Raw genomic sequence first — 16169 nt, 5'->3', positions numbered from 1 at the left:
ATGGTACAGTTAAGGCGGTGGTGGTTCTAGGTAAAGCAATTCAAATCCAATTTTTTTCAAATTCAGACTATATTTCTTCAGTCTGCTATATTTCCCAACTGTGTGTGCACTGAGCCACACAACTTGTTATTCCAGCTTTTGCAGCCAGGATTTGTGTCAGCTAACATTACACGTTAACAGACCTTCAGCTCACTTTCTAGTTTGCTGAGATATGCTGTTGTTATGATATTAGCTATAGTAGCAGGAGAATTGGGAGTATTGCTGTCTGGAGCTGGTGTGCTGGCTCTGCGAAATCTTGTCCTCTCTGCATGTTAGCTGAGCAGCTGCAACTTTAGTGACAGCTTCAAACCCACAACCCAGCTAACCTTAGTTACAATAGTTAGTGACAATACTTGCTGTGTGGTTGTTCACACAACATCATGGTATTTTTAATGGTACTAGACTCCTCCAGAATCTCTTAGCACATTGTTTAGAGGGAGAGTATGTTTTTTTGGTCAACTAAAACACACCTGGCCCATAGGCTGTATAATTGAAATGGACATAGTGTGCATGATGTCACCCATAGGTGAGGTGTGCTGAATGTAGCCTGGTTACTAAAATCTGTTGCCTGTGATGGTACACACCTGTCAAAAGCTGTCATGCCCTTAATTATGCATCACTCTAAAACTTGATATAATTTAAACAGGTGAGTTATATTAAAATTCACCCCATGTACAGTTGTCATGAATGGGGAATTCAATAGCTATAGAGTCGGAAAGCATTTTTTGTTCCAGGCTGTGTTTATTTCTGCTGTAAAGTTGGGCATTTTAATACTGGGCCTTATGGAGATTTATCACTTCATTAGCCAGCCATGGAGGTTGACGCTTGAGCTTGTAATGGGTAGTTAAAGAGCATTATTGAAAAGGGTAATAAAAGTGTAAATTGCTGGTCTGCAATGGCGCATGAGCCCCTGCATGAAAGTTGGCCATGCTACCTGCCTCGCAGCTAATTGTAAAGATACTGCTCAGCTCATTTCTTCAACTCTACACAGCCTCAAACAGCATTGTAGCATCTGTCAGCTCATCGTTTTGGTCTTTCAGCCTGCAACTTTGCTCTCTGTTCTCATCACCCAGAAAAAGTAAGCAGCTAGCTGGTGAACATAGTAAACCATTCAGCAGTCAATAAGTGGGGTACTTACTCAGAGGGAATACTGGATTTCCAGGTGACACCTGACTCCAAAAAAATGTAAATGTTGCTCTTTGTCTGCTGGGTTTGTAAATTGCTAATTCTTTTTGAGGATTGGAGTTTTTTCTTGTTTATGTGCTTTTATTTCTCTATCTGGACATATTCATTGACAAAAAAAAGTGCAGGCGCGCGAACGTCCAAAAAAAGATAACAAGGTGCTAACAATCAGGGTAGAGGTGTCTCCCTCTTCCTGGATATCCCCTGATGCCTTTTCATCTGAGATTTCTCAGGAAGTCCATTACTATTTCAGACGGGTATCGGGCTTCTGCACCACAATCAATACTCTTCCATTAAGGTGATGAACAGTCCGTTTCCCCAACCCTCTGCAGTCAAGACAAATTCTCAGGACCCACTGATCCAAATCAGTCAATGTGGGCATGACAGCACTACACCCAGGAAACGTGAAGGGTAAAGAGAGTTGCTGACTGGGGAGGTCTGACCAACTTTTCCAACCCTACTGTTGGACTGTGTATTGTGTGATAATGCTCACTGTACCTTAAAAACAGTTAACTCTTGCATTCAATTCTCAAAGAGACCCAGGGAAGTTTCATCTATCTACTCTCTGAGGGTAAAATCTTATCTTTGAGATAATTTGATTGGGTAAGTGTGGCAAAAGGTAATTTAGTCCAACTATGGACTGTTTTCTTAAAAGAAGTTGGAAAAATACGACTTCTTTCTGGTGGTGGTAAACATATTAGAATGTGTGAAACAAATGCTTGTATCCAAAAAGAACTCTCATTCATAACAACCCTTAAGATAATGTGACGTGATTCAAAAAACTCTCTAACATAAGGTGATTTGTGTAGGACAAAAGTGAAATTTTCTCTCATTTTTTCACATTAAACAATATATCATTTTGGTTCAAAAGACAAAAATGCAGGGGATGGTAATTTTTCACCCCATTCTGGCATCAACAACGTGACTTGGTAACTGACTTGGCACCTGTGGAAATTAAAAGCAAGCAAAGTGCCAAGAGGAACATATTTCCCTGCAGCATTCTCAGTAAACATTAGTATCCTTGCTTACCAGCTGACAAAACACTGTTCCATTGTTATTTAATTTATAGAAGAAATGCAAAGTCACCCTTCTGGAAAGAGGAATTAGCTTACAATATTTTTACAGAGATGGACATGTGGAAACCTTGGCAAAGGCAGTGCCATGTTAATTTAATAAAGTCAGTGCATTTAGCTCGCTCCAGAAACAGTTTTTCTCCAATTTACCAGCTGACATGTTCTACTATCCTTTGGTAATCTGAGGGGAAATGCAGAGTGGCAAAGCAATTACTGGGTGACTGACAGGCTCGCAGCCGAAACATTTAGCTAAGCAAAGCAAATTCTGCATAATGTTCAAACGAAGTTCACATTTTGTCTGTGAAATGAAAAGAATGGTGTAAGCACTGGTGATGAATGAAAATAATCTACATTACATTACTGAATCAATCAAATAAGTATTGCTGTGTCTTACTTCCACTGCAATTACATTTTGGCCAGCAACATGACAGGTACTGCTAAAAAGCTTCAACACATAATTATCCCATTACAAAAAGCCAAAAATGTATCTCATGTCTCATTAAAGATGCTCTCCACCAATTTTACATGTTAAAGTCAATTGATTATTCATAGGGAGTACTGATAAACTGGTGAAGTCATTTAGTCTATCAAATGGTTTAGTCTATCAACCAGACTAAAGCGAGATTAAGAGTTACAGCTCTGTGATTGCTCTGTGAGGATGCACCTTGGCAGAAACTGTGATTTAAGCTACATGCTAACATGCTGATGGTTAGCAGGTAAGATAAGATACGCTTTATTGTCTTGGACATCCTTGCATCCTTACAATCATTCATACAGTAAAATACATTTAAAAAAAACAAAGTTCATACATTCACAAGTAAAAAGTAATAAAACTGCTATGAGTTAAACTGGAATACTGCACATTGTACCAGAATATAGCATGTTCAACAGTAAAACTGACAACTAAATTTTTAAAGTTTAAACCATCGGCCAGAATGTAAATACAAGTACTTAGAGTGAAGGATGTGTGATTGATCATTCATTATTTTCTGTGCCACTGTAAACTAATAGGCTAATGGGAATCTCAGTTGTGTCAATAGTGGTCAAGCCCTTAGGATTCAGCCTCTGGGCAGTGTGAACGTCTGTCCAAAATTGACCAACCAACGGGTTGACAGTGCTATCCCTGGAGCCACATTGCAAGCATGGCTCAAAAAGCCCACTGCAAGTTCCCAGAGCCCAAGGTGATGACTTACTTGTTTTGTCATACCAAAACTGAAAGATAAAATTAATTTACAATGATAAAAAAAACAAGAAGACACTGTGGAGCAGTGGTCAGCACTGTCGCCTCACCGGGTTCAAATCTGCCAGCCGGTTTATTCAGGCCTTTCTGTGTGGAGTCTGCTGGGGTGTCCTCCCATGGTTAGGTTAATTGCTGACTCTAGTGCCTGTAGGTGTGAAAGTGAGCGTAAATGGATGTCTGCCTATGTGTGAGCCCTGTGATTGACCGGCAACCTGTCGCTCCCAATGTCAGTTGGGATTGGCTCCAACCAAGGGGTCAAGGGATGGATGACATGAAACTAATAGAAAAAATAGCAAATCCTCTCATTGGAGAAGCTGGAACCAGAGAGTGTTTGCCACTTTGATATACTTTGACAAAATGATTTGTCTATCAACTAATCATTTCAGCACTACACCAAGCCTTTTTGGAGTAAATCTGTCTCTTGCAAGTTCAAGAACTTTATGGATGTGCAATATTAAATTGTCACTCACTTATAGCACCTTCCCCTGGAATGACACTTAAGCTTGAATTTACATGTTAAAATCACATTATATATTGAAATCAAAGATTGTCTTTTGCTGTTTTGCATTTTTGCATGAGAACATGGAACAAACAGATTGATCAATGACAGACTGACATTAGGATGAAGGATTGTTCAATTCATTCATTAATCTTCAGCTGGTGTCAGATGATCTGAATAGCAATAACGGCCACTCTCACTCTCCCCCCAACCTTATTAATGAAAGTATAACGTTGTGGTATCACACTGCAGATATGTCGTATATTACGGCAGACAGAAGTGGAGGACCTACAGCTTGCTTGCTGTGACCCTGAGTCGTGGCTGTATTTCAGCTCTGGTAAGGAAAAACATTAGGTTTCCAGAACTGAGTCACCTTTCAAACAAAATGCTACAATGGTGCCACAAACAGGAAAATTGCTTTCTGTCAAGAAAAAAGGGGACTCCAGTCTAGGAAATGCCCTTCAGCCACCCCTGACACACAGTCTGTACCACTCCACCGCAGTGTTGCTCTGAGGACAATATGGACTGCATTCATGGATTATAATCAACAGTTAGAACTGCAACTGTCCGCTGTCTGTTACTGTTTGGGTCAGTACTTATAATTCAGCTGTTTATGTATTCTAAGGGCTGATTCTGTGTCTTGTGTTTCCTATCTTCCCCAAACAGGATTGCTGTAGCTGATGAGATTGCTGATAGCAGACTTGTGTAACTGGAAAAACAGCAAGCCATCACTGAGAATAAGAAGTGTTGTGTATGTTGAGGAAACACTTAACAAGCCTTTGACATATAGCTGTGTTCATTATGTTGCTTAATCCTGTAACCTGGTGGCACCCATGATGGATGTTATGGCCCAGTGATAAAATGGCTTGGCTGGAGTAGCTGTGGCTGTAAAAGAGTCGGGTGGTCTTTATATCCACAGCCATGCTGCCCTCTTCTGATTCCATTTGATAGTGCATAGAGGACTATGCTGCCACATTTTACCTGACCTTTTGTCTGTCACCACTGTCAGGCTGAAGTTCTTCCTTGGCCATCACTTTAGTCTGTGATAAGGTATCTTGAAAACTGAACTAAAAATGGGCAGCGTGAGGATCTGAGGGACTTTGACATGGGCCACATTGTGATGGCTAGACGACTGGGTCAGAGCATCTCCAAACCTGTAGCTCTTGTGGGGTGTTCCCGGTCTGCAGTGGTCAGTACCTATCAAAAGTGGCACAAGGAAGGACAGATGTGAACCAGAGACAGGGTCATGGATCGGACCACACAGGCCAACCATCGCACCCCACATGCATCAGTGAGCTTTGGCCGCCCCACACACGAGCTACTGTAGCTCAAACTGCTGAAAAAGTGAATACTGGTTCTGATAGAAAGGTGTCAGAACACACAGGCTGCATAATATTATGACCACCAGGGTGCCTAGGGGGTCATAATGTTATGACTGATCAGTGTATATACTGTTTTTCTCAGTTAATTAGTTATTTTAAGACATTTTCATAAAAAGAAATCAGTTTTTCTGAAGTAACGAGATACCTCCAGCAGGATCTCATAGCCCCCCTGAGCCTAATCCAGATCCCCAAAGCCTCAAGCATGGCAAGGCCCCTAGCCTTCACAGGGAGGTCGGTGTGGCCTGCACTCATGGTAGAGTGCCTGTTCTCAGCTGTCCACACTTATGTATACACATTAACTAGTTTTCCTTTTTAATTTCTTCCCTTTTTTGCTACTTTACTTTGTTCTATTTTATTTATAATTATATTTATATTTATATCATTCTATTATAATTAAATATTTGTTTATACAAACTGACAGCGGCTTATAAACTTTGATAGCCTATTTGCAGTTTCATCAGTCTAGTTCTGAAAAACTGGCCCGTGAATTAATTTTGTCTCTCTGACACCATCTAGTGGTCTAGTCAGAACATGACACTGCAACTGCCTCATATACACACGTACATATGTATGTTAGGTTCATTCCTCCAGTCAGTGCCCTTGACCGAGGCACTGGCTTAGATCTGGAGTTGGTCCCCGAGCACTCTACAGCGGCTGCCCGTTACTTCTAATACTTGGGATGGGTTAAATGCAGAGGACAAATTTCACTATGCGTTGTGTATGATTGTATATGTGATAATAAAAGTTGATTCTATTCTATTCTAGTTCATGCCCTGGCAAGGGGAGTTCAGCACTGACTCACATATATAGCAGAAAAGTGCCACAGATGGAAAAACCCACAACAGAGATCAGTATGGTTTGTTTTGTTACCATACAAGAAATATCATGTGTCCAAATACTCTACTAGTATACTAGTACAAAACACACAGTATGCTATGAATCACTTACTATCTCATTCTAGTTTGGCAGCTAATATACAAAAGGATTTGATATCATGAAACTATCAATATTAAACATTGGACTGCCATTTTCCAGTTTTATTGTCTGTCATATTGTTTATTGTATACTGGATAGTTTTACCATTTTTCAACTTCCTGGGTAGAGCTGTTATACATGTACATATGTTCACCGTGTTTATTCCTTGCTATTTTCTTTTTAAAATGTATTTAGAATTCATTGCGTTGTTTCTGAGCCTTTATGATTTGATTTATATGCTCTTTATTGTGAACAAAGACAGACAGTCGGTACTGGGTGTGTTTCACAATGCCGTCTCATCGACTTCCTGTGTGATGTCTGTGGCTCGGCATTCCTTTGGTTTCCATCTATACACCTGTAACTCATGTCTTGACCCAAATGCAGGCTTTCAGCTGAAACTCATGGGTGTCTGCAATGCAATATTAAAGGCTCTTTTATTATACTCAGTATAAGGAGCTCGACCTTCACTTTAAAACTGTGCAACTACTGCTGAACAGAAGACACTGAGGCCACAAGTGGAAATAGCTAGTTAATGCCATAATTTATTTTCAGAATTCTTTAAATATTAGACAACCTGACTGAGAGTGGGTTGAAGCAAATAACTACAAACAATTCAATTCAATTCAGTTTTATTTGTATAGCGCCAATTCATAACAGAAGTTATCTCAGGACACTTTTCAAATAGAGTAGGTCTAGACCGAACTCTAACAAGTCTCCTGTGTGAAGTGTAGCACGTTTACATCTTTTTTGATAAAACCCAATAAAATTCCCTGACATGCTAAAACTGGTATAATTATAGCATACGTAGGGAATAGTTGTATAATCAACAAACAGAATATTTATATCTTAACGTTAGCCACCATAAGCAACTGCTCATACCAGACCAAGTAAGACTATAGCACCAAAATCCCTGAGTGCCTTGAATAGAGCAAGGGTGCCTTTTATTTCTTATGAAATCAACTTTTAATTTGTAGGAACAAGTTTGTGTTTTTTTATTCTTTCAAAAGGTTTTGTAGTTGCACTTTAAGGTGCAACAAACCTAAAAGGTCTGGAATGGCTGGTAAATAAATAATAGAGAATTATGTGACAGTGTTGGCCGTGTAGATTCTGTACTTTGTATTTCTCCATGTTTTTTGGGATATATAAATTTTTTAATACAGTCTTTTTCCATACTTTCAGACACATACAAACACCAACATTTCCATAATAATGGTAGTGTGACAAATTCAAACATGGCCTAAGTTCTCAATCTTTACCTTGAATGAGTCTTTCATGTGAAGTATATGTTCTAATGTTCTGAATTATGCATTATGAGTAGTATGTAGCCATACATATATTTAAACGCATCATGTAACAACACAAGAACACAGCAGCGCACTGATCTTTAAAATAGATTTTATTTACCATTTTGTAATTCAACAGTTTACGATATACAGCTGACAGGACTAAGACATTACAATGGATTTTGGCCCTAAAGGTTGAAGAACAAGAAGAACAGACATGGTTAGATAGATAGACAGATAGATATGATAGAGAATACCAGAAGAACTGTGTTCTCTTTTCTCACTTGTGCTTTTCCTCGCCACTCCTGCCATGAAACAATTTACATTGGCATAGCAACGACACAGGATTTGTCCACTGACACTTGGACAGTTTCTTTCAGCCAGACCACTTGAAAAAAAACTGTTTTTTTCACTGTACTTGTTTTCTTTTTTTCAAAATGGAAGTGTGAAATATTTTCATTTTAGATTCTTTTCCTGTTGCTTACACAAAAACGAATGATTTTCTTTAAAGTGCTGAAAGATGAGATTTAATTATATGAGCAGTAGTAGGAAATTCAAGAGGTAATGTTCTGCAATTTACAGAGAACCACAGAAACAAGGTAAAATCACAGTTTTGTTTCTTAGTACAGTAGAGCAGTTGTGCTGTGAATTTGTGTATAAAAATGATCCGAACCTTCACGTAGTTCATGTTCTTCAACATCAGTGACTTTCTGCACAGCCACCTCAGTCCAAGATGATAGTAGGCAACAGTATATTAGTATTTGAAGACATGGGTCAGTTATTTACTATTGTCCATTGTGTGTTTTTTTTAGCTTTGCTGGAGGACTAAATAGGTCTTGCTCTTTTGGTAGCCAAATAATTGAAGGTTCGCTTTACTAACAAGAGAAATAAATCAAAATATCATAGTAACTTGACCCTTGCCTGATACATATATCATATAATTGCCTAAAATGCCCACATAAAACAGTATTGTGTTCTGGTATAATGCATCAGAGCTGCACAAGAATGAAAATGTGAGTTAATGGGTCCTGATGCTAATTCAATCTTGGTTGAAGAGTAATTTTGGTGTTTTGATTTTGCTAATTTTTCTTTAACAATTTGTAAAAACTAGACAGAAAAAAGCCAAACTGCTTGGGTTAAGGGCCACAGAATATTAAAGGTAAACAGCGATGTACGACTGTTGGCACTGAACTGTGTAAAATATAGCTTTTGTTTTTTAAAAAAAAAAAGCATCGTCATGTAGCTGCAGCCGCCATCCACACCACAAACTATCCATTCTTCTGTAGTTCAAGTTTCGATCCAAAGTTTTTGTTTGGAAATGCTTTTAATATTAGCTGGCTTTATCTTAATGTTTCTATGAATACAACATCAAAAACAAATAAACAAAAAAGTAGAGTCATTGAACATGGGTAAACAATGATTAAAATCTGAAGATAAAATATGTAGTTTTCTTTCTCTTCTTTTAGTACAAAATGTTTTTCTTTCTTAAAAGATAGACTGTGTATTATTAGCAGAATAGGACGTGGCTAGTTCTGATAGATTAGAGGTACATTGACATTAATACTGACACTACGCCTGCTCTACATGCAGGCTCAGCAGTACGAGCTAATCCACTACACACAGAGTACACAGTACACCAGACATCGTCTACATTACACTACAAGAAAAAATTACAAATCAAAAACAAATTGAAACAATACCCGCCCTCCCTCGACCCGCAAAAACACACTTAACCCACCCCTAAAATAAAAGCAAGGATAAACACACACATACACACAGTCCGATTATATATTTTTTTACATTACTGTACAAAGGGAGGAAGAGTTGTGGGGCCAGCCGAGATGGTGAGGGCTGGGATATATAGAGAGATAGCATGGTAACATGGCTGCTAAGCTTACTACAGCATGAACGCACAAGACAGGCAATCACAAACAGGAAACGGTCTGAGCTACAAGCTGTCCCAATATACACTCACAATAATAAGTTCATATTCACCATTTTCAGCAAATGAAACCTCATTTAGAGAGTGTAACCTTCCTCAGACCGGAATTACTAATATATTTATATTTAGTAGATGGTAATAATGTATTGTTTCATAGAGCACCTGGTTTTGCAGTAATTTAATTAAAAATAAACTGTACTACTACTACGCTCACTGTGCTTACGCGATTATCTTTACTATATTTCAGCTTCTGTGCTTAGCGTCGACCCCCCTCGTTGTTTCTTTCTTGACATTTAACATTTTCAGCCACAGAAAGTCTTGTCTGTTGGGCTTTTTTGTATTTAGTTCACAGTTACTCATCTGTAAATGTGCCTTTACTACCCTGAGTGTCAGCATCACCCCACCTTGTGAATTTGGTGGAACAACTGCACCGTCATGTCAAAGTCACTATCCTGATAGGATTGTGGAGAATAGTGGTGCTGGCCAAAAAGACGGTACAGATTTAGTCTGAAGCTTCAATGTCTCTAAAAACTGTTAAAAAGCCTGATTCGCATGGACATTTTAAAATAATTAAAAGAATAGTTCAACATTTTTGGGATATAGGCTCATTTGTTTTCTTGCTGAGAGTTAGATAGGAAGATTAATATCACTCTCATGTGTGTACATAAAATATAAAGACTGGAAACAGAGGAAATCTACTGTATATCTTGGTCGGGACCAGTTGCCAGGCAACCAGCAGATGTTTTTGTGCATTCATTGGTAGGTAGATTTTGTTACCATAGGACAGAGCAAGTCTTTATGCTAAGCTAAGCTAGCCAAGTGCTGTACCATACAGACAAGTGAATGGTATCAATCTTTTCAGTTAACTTTGAGCAAGACAGCAAATAAAAATATTTTCCCCAAAATTTTGAAACTACTCCTTTAAGTCTCTCTACACATAAATGGTATATTGTGTATCATTTTGTATCGTGTGAATCTGTTCCATGCTCGTACTGGTATCATAGCCCTCTTGTTCCCCTAACGTCTTAGATTTTATTAATGATTTGACAGCTCACTCAGAAAGAAAAACTGAAATCTGCAACATGAAGTAACGTTACAGCCAGACCTGACGCAAATCCCAAACATCCTCCCTGTCCATGAAGCTAAAAGCATCTCACTACCACCTGAGCCGCCGTCCAAAAAAAGCATCTTAGGATGAAAAAACAGGAACATGTGATCTTCCCAGGAAGATGTCTAGATGACAAAAAAAATAAACTCTCTTTATGTATTTGTTCTGTATTTAGACTGCCATTAACCCTTTGCCATCACACTACTACGAAGTTGCCCTGGATGCTTTCCAGTCAGACACCCAACCCTGCATGCTAAAGAGACCCCTCTCTGTCCTATCACACCCTCCAACAAAACAGCAACAAATCAAGTCACAGACCGAGGAATAGTAAACATGGTTAATTATGATTCTGTATTTTTTTTTATTTTTGTACAAAATAAACATATGCTGTCTTTAAAATTATTTACTACGGTAAGTTACTTTACAATAATGAGAGGTAAAAAGGAGAATTCTACTGAGAGAACAATACTATACAGCTACATTTAAAACTACATAATTTCTTTAAATTGATTTTTATTCTGTATTCTTATAGAAACAAGCCGCATGTCTCTACTCTCTGTCTTTCCAGTCACAGCTTGGCTCAGAGCTTTAAAAGAAATGCCTGTAAATACATTAAAGGTTCCACTGACTGTAAGAGACACCATAGCAGTCTCCTTGAGATATACAGTATATATGTTACCAAAAACATGTGCAGGACTCAGGTAACTCAGGTAATGTTTTTGGTAACATGCCTTAACGGGGCAGATTGCTACGGCCCACGGGAGACACAGACTACGACACACCTATGATCCCTCCACTAGCTACCTCCTCTAGCCCGGATCCTCCTTCATAGACCACATCCCAAGATGCATTTCACTCAAAAAGAATGCCTGGAAGACTTGAGAAGAGATGGCACTTCTATATACAGAGTTGCATCCACCTGCTTTGTGTGTATGTGTAGGTGTTTTTTCGACAGCGGGAAAAGTTAGGTGGTTTCAGTCCCTATAGTCGAGACAAGGTTTCCACAGGCAAGGAATAGCAATGAAGCACAAAGTTTACCTTCGCTTGGACCCTGAGAAATGGGCACTGGGATCTCTTCTGTCAAAAAAAACTGGAAACTAATGCTTTGTGTGTGTGTGTGTGTGTGTGTGTGTGTAAATGTGTGTGTGAATGCGGAGGCAGAGAGTACAGTACGGTTCACTGATATTTCTCTGCTCAGTTTAAGCAGCTTTAGTTGAAAAAAAGTTACAAATAGAGGAAATTTCCACAGAAAATCAGCCCTAAGTGTCAGTCGTCATCTCGGGTGTTTGTTAAATATTTGTGCTCTTGTAGAGTATTTTTAAAGAAGAAGCAGCATAAAAAAACAACAGGCTTAGTCTTAAGCTGAGATCAACTACGGTTGAGGTCACTGTGTGCTGTAAAATGTACAATAGTGTGAGTGTATGAGTGTGAATGAGTGTATCCGCCTCTTTTTCTGGCCGTAGGATTGAGCCTATTTCCATCTTTCAGCATCATCAAACCGCAAATGGCCAGTACAGGCACAGTTCACCCTGCTCCTCTTTGTTACAGCACCACTGTGCATCACAACAAGTCCCCAGCTGTCAAATCACTGCTGCTAGAAAATCTCCGATCCCAAACAGACCCAGCCAACAGAATAAAGGAGAACAGTGTGTGTCTCTATGTTGCTGCATGCACCAAACAAACTCATGCAGCTTCACAATCTACTGCACCTCTAACTGCATATGAAGATGACATATACAAGTTTTACAAAAAAAGGAAAGGAAAAACAAACTGCATTATTAAATTATGTGTAACAAATTAACAACCCACCCACGCACACACATATACATACACACAAATCTTTTGGATGATGACCCAATTTTTTCTTCCTTTCGTTTTTTTTTTTCATTCCTTTATCTAGAGACAACACACAGATAAGACAGAAGAGGTTAGGATAGATATAATAAGCCCTTACAATATGTAAAGGTCTCCAGTGAATGGGATCTCCCCCACAGAGGACTGTGGGAAAGTGGGGTGAGGATGGAGGAGAAGGGAGGAGAAGGGAGGAAGAGAAGGAGGAGACGGCGGAGCACGGGGGCCCATGCCCACGAGCACTGACAGGGCAGGGTGCCGTCTATGCGCTGGGGTTGGGGTTGTTGTGTGTGTTGGTGGAGCCGTTGCTTCCCTGGATGGTGAGGCTGATCTCATCCTTCCTCTCTGTCTCCTTCTCCTTCTCCTTCTCCTCCACCTTCAGCTCTTCCTTCAGCTCCTCCTTCTCCTTGAGGGGACGAGCCTCCACAGTGTCTTCGGAGGCCATGGGGGCGTAGCGGCCTGTCCGGTGCTCCTGCAGGGCAGGGCCCCACTTTGGATGTGCTCGGCAAGCGAACTTCAACCGCTGATGAAGAAAAAGAAAGGAGGGACACATCATTCAGTGCAGCCTCAGTATGGAGGGAGACTGACCCCCTCGTACATCCAGACTGCAAAAAAAATCTCAAGAAAGTAAAAAAAAAAAGCTTTGTTTCTTCTAATACTGAGCTAGATTTAACCAGTTACACCAATGGTTTGTATAATATCCCAGCAGAGGAACAAGATGTTGGAAATAAAGCAGCTGTTTAGTTTTTTTGAAAATGCTAAAAATAAGAATGCTTCTGGTGCCTTCATTTTAGACACTTATCTTTATTCTTTATTTATTAACTTCGCTGCCAGATGCAATTGAATCGTACACACTGGTCCTTTAAAATTCAGGAATTTGAAACTTTTGAAACTGTTTCCTAGCTAAGGCCAGCCATACATGTAAGATCCTTTCCTACTAGTAGCTGATCTGTGTTTAGTGAGACTACATTTTACCAAGAAATGCAAGAAGCAGGGATTTTTCAATTCAGGACATATACATATGATCACAGAAAATATACTGATTAGTTAAATTAATGAATGACATGTCAGTTTGTTGTTGCTGTGGTATAGTGTTGCGTAATAATAGGTTGGCGTCCTAAACGTTCCACGTTTTCAAAGCGGAGATGCCATGGAGGCTCACTCTATTAGGAGAAACGGCTGTAGAGGGTGCTGTACCTCTCTGAAGGTGGCTCCTGGGGACCTTGAGATCTTGTAGAGGGCATAGATGGGTATGCAGACCACTGAAGACAGAGCCATGGAGAAGCCAATAGCCAGAGACCAGCCGGGATACACATAGTCATTGTAGGTGATGGGCTTGTACTGGATCACTGTGAAGATCAGGATGAACTACACAGACAGAAGAGAGGATGGATAAGTACAGGCTTTTATCATTTAGAGCAGGTGTAGCACCATCAGCACCAAAAGCTAATGTTAAAATACAGAAAAAGAGAGGACCAAATAAACCAAAAGTAAAAAAAAAAGATGTTGAAATCTTTTTCTTCAACAGCTGCAACTCTCAATAGATAGGGGGGGTCATGAAAACAAAAACAAAAAAATGTAAGCTACGTTTCACTGTATTCTTCCTATCAATTTCACAACAACACACTAATTAGTGTTAAATGAGTCAGCGTTCCCCATCCTGGTTACAGCTGTTCCAAACAAATGGCTGCCGTTGCTACCTACAGTCAAAGTAAAAAACATTACTTCCTGCACAACTCGGCGCAGGTGAAATCACTGTAGACTGCAGCACAACAGACATTTGTTTTTACTTAAAACTTGCAGATAATTATGGTTATAAATCATGACTGTTCCCAACAGCAGTGAGTTTAGTCACAGTTCTAGCAAAGGCCCTGGAGAGCAGGGCATTAATCTGTGTAGTGAAATGAAAGAGAGAACAAAAGTGCCTGAAATCTGTCCAGTAATCCACAACAATGAATTTCTTGGTTGGCCCAGCGGCTTAGTGGACTAATACTGTCGCCTGCTTGGGAAATACCATTGATAGCAGCTGCATGTGTCCATTTCACAGTCACAAAGATTTGCTTTTAGAGGTTTACATTGGAAACAAAGCTAACAGTAGCCAAACAGATTAGTGTCGATGGCCGCTCAAATGTAGGTCAGGTCCCTAACAATATGTCAGGAAAGTTTAGAACCTAACACTCCACATCCTTCAGGTCGCTACGTCAACGTGCAGTTTGTTTCCTGCTACAAGCTAATCTCCATACACGTTCATGTTCCAGGAGACAGGGAGGTTAATGAGACTGCTATGATTTAAGTTTTGAGTGGACTTTGAGTCACTTCGACTGCGGTCCCTGATCAGCAGCTGCATTTGCATGCGTGTGTGTTCACTTACTGAGATAATGACAGGGGAGATGAATCTCCAGCACACTTTGAAAAAGAGAGGAGGAGGGAAGCCCAGCATCATCTCAACGTCTCTAAAGTAGTTCCTGTGACCTGTGATAAGAAGAAAAAGGTATCCAGTAAGATTACATTTGAACAATAAAATACAATGCACGCATAAAAGTAGATTCAGCACATGGTCTCTCTCTAGCTCCTTTATCTTCAGCTGAACAACACCCTCACTCTATTTGGACTGGTATATATACCATCTGTCTGTGATTCCGAGAGTGATTTTGCGACTCAATGTATTTGATTTCTTTGATTTTTTCTTGTCTTTTTCTACTAAAATTGGTGACTTGGTCCAGTGGTTTTTCAACTGGGATCCAGGGAGAAACTGGAATCATTGAGTGGGCTTTAGGGGGTCCTCAGTAAAAGGCAGAATAGGATATTTTAACATTTATCACAAAGGGAAAAAGTAGGGTTGGCTGTTTTAATCCATTGTAATTTATAGTGATCCTAATTGTTTTTTTTTTCATAGATTGACTATGATGGCTATCTTCAAACCTATAAAAAATACTCAGAGAGGATTTCCTAAGACAAAATTATCGCAAATTGGAGGTCTGTGGTATATTGTGCATCTATTGTGGAGGTACTTCACAGGAAAAAGTTTGGGAACCCCGATGTTATGGGCAGAACTCCTCTGTTAGTACCATGACCCAAATCGATGGTACTTCAGCAGCACTCACGGGGAGAAAGGTTATAGACTATGACTTTAATAAAACTGCCGTTCAGACTGCTTTCAGACCACAATAATAATAATAATCAAAGGAACTTCAAAGGTGCTAATGCAAAATGAAATACAATTTGTTGGACAGATTTGTGGAAACTGAAAAAAGGGAGCTGACTTAAAATGACTGTAAGTTGTGTGTTATTTTCAAGATAATATCAGCACACTTATCTACACTGCCTGTTAATTTTCCGCCACAGGCTCAGGTTAGTGTGACTGTATCTGGTTGCAGGCTGAGCTAAGAACTTCACCAGTGTAAAATGACTCAATTATCATAAAGGCTGAAGTCCATCAGTAGACCAGCCTTTGCTCTGTAGCACCCTGCCACAGTGCTGATCCTGAGACTCGTGGGAATGTGGGGGATGTCTGGCTGCCTGACAGTGAGAGGGAAGATTCTCACTTCAGTCCTCACAGGGGGTCCTCGGGATTTGCCATTTGAGACATACAGTA

At 39.7% G+C, this 16169-nt stretch overlaps 1 protein-coding gene across 4 annotated transcripts in view; it reads right to left on the bottom strand.

The window, feature by feature from the left end:
* Window positions 1-7768: 7768 nt before the first annotated feature.
* slc6a9 (solute carrier family 6 member 9) overlaps window positions 7769-16169 on the bottom strand; it is a 73201-nt gene continuing 64800 nt past the window's right edge. For all 4 annotated transcript variants that reach the window (XM_051396664.1, XM_051396656.1, XM_051396647.1 and 1 more), the window contains 3 exons: window positions 14946-15046; window positions 13772-13942; window positions 7769-13097 (listed from right to left, as the gene is read on the bottom strand). In XM_051396664.1, the coding sequence (XP_051252624.1) occupies window positions 12837-13097; window positions 13772-13942; window positions 14946-15046 (533 nt within the window). In that variant the 3' untranslated portion in view covers window positions 7769-12836. The remainder of the gene's footprint in view (window positions 13098-13771; window positions 13943-14945; window positions 15047-16169) is intronic.

This window comes from Dicentrarchus labrax, unplaced genomic scaffold, assembly GCF_905237075.1.
Source record: "Dicentrarchus labrax unplaced genomic scaffold, dlabrax2021, whole genome shotgun sequence".
Lineage (NCBI taxonomy): Eukaryota > Metazoa > Chordata > Actinopteri > Moronidae > Dicentrarchus > Dicentrarchus labrax.
The sequence above is the reverse complement of the archived record's forward strand: the minus strand, read 5'-3'. Positions and strand labels throughout refer to the sequence as shown.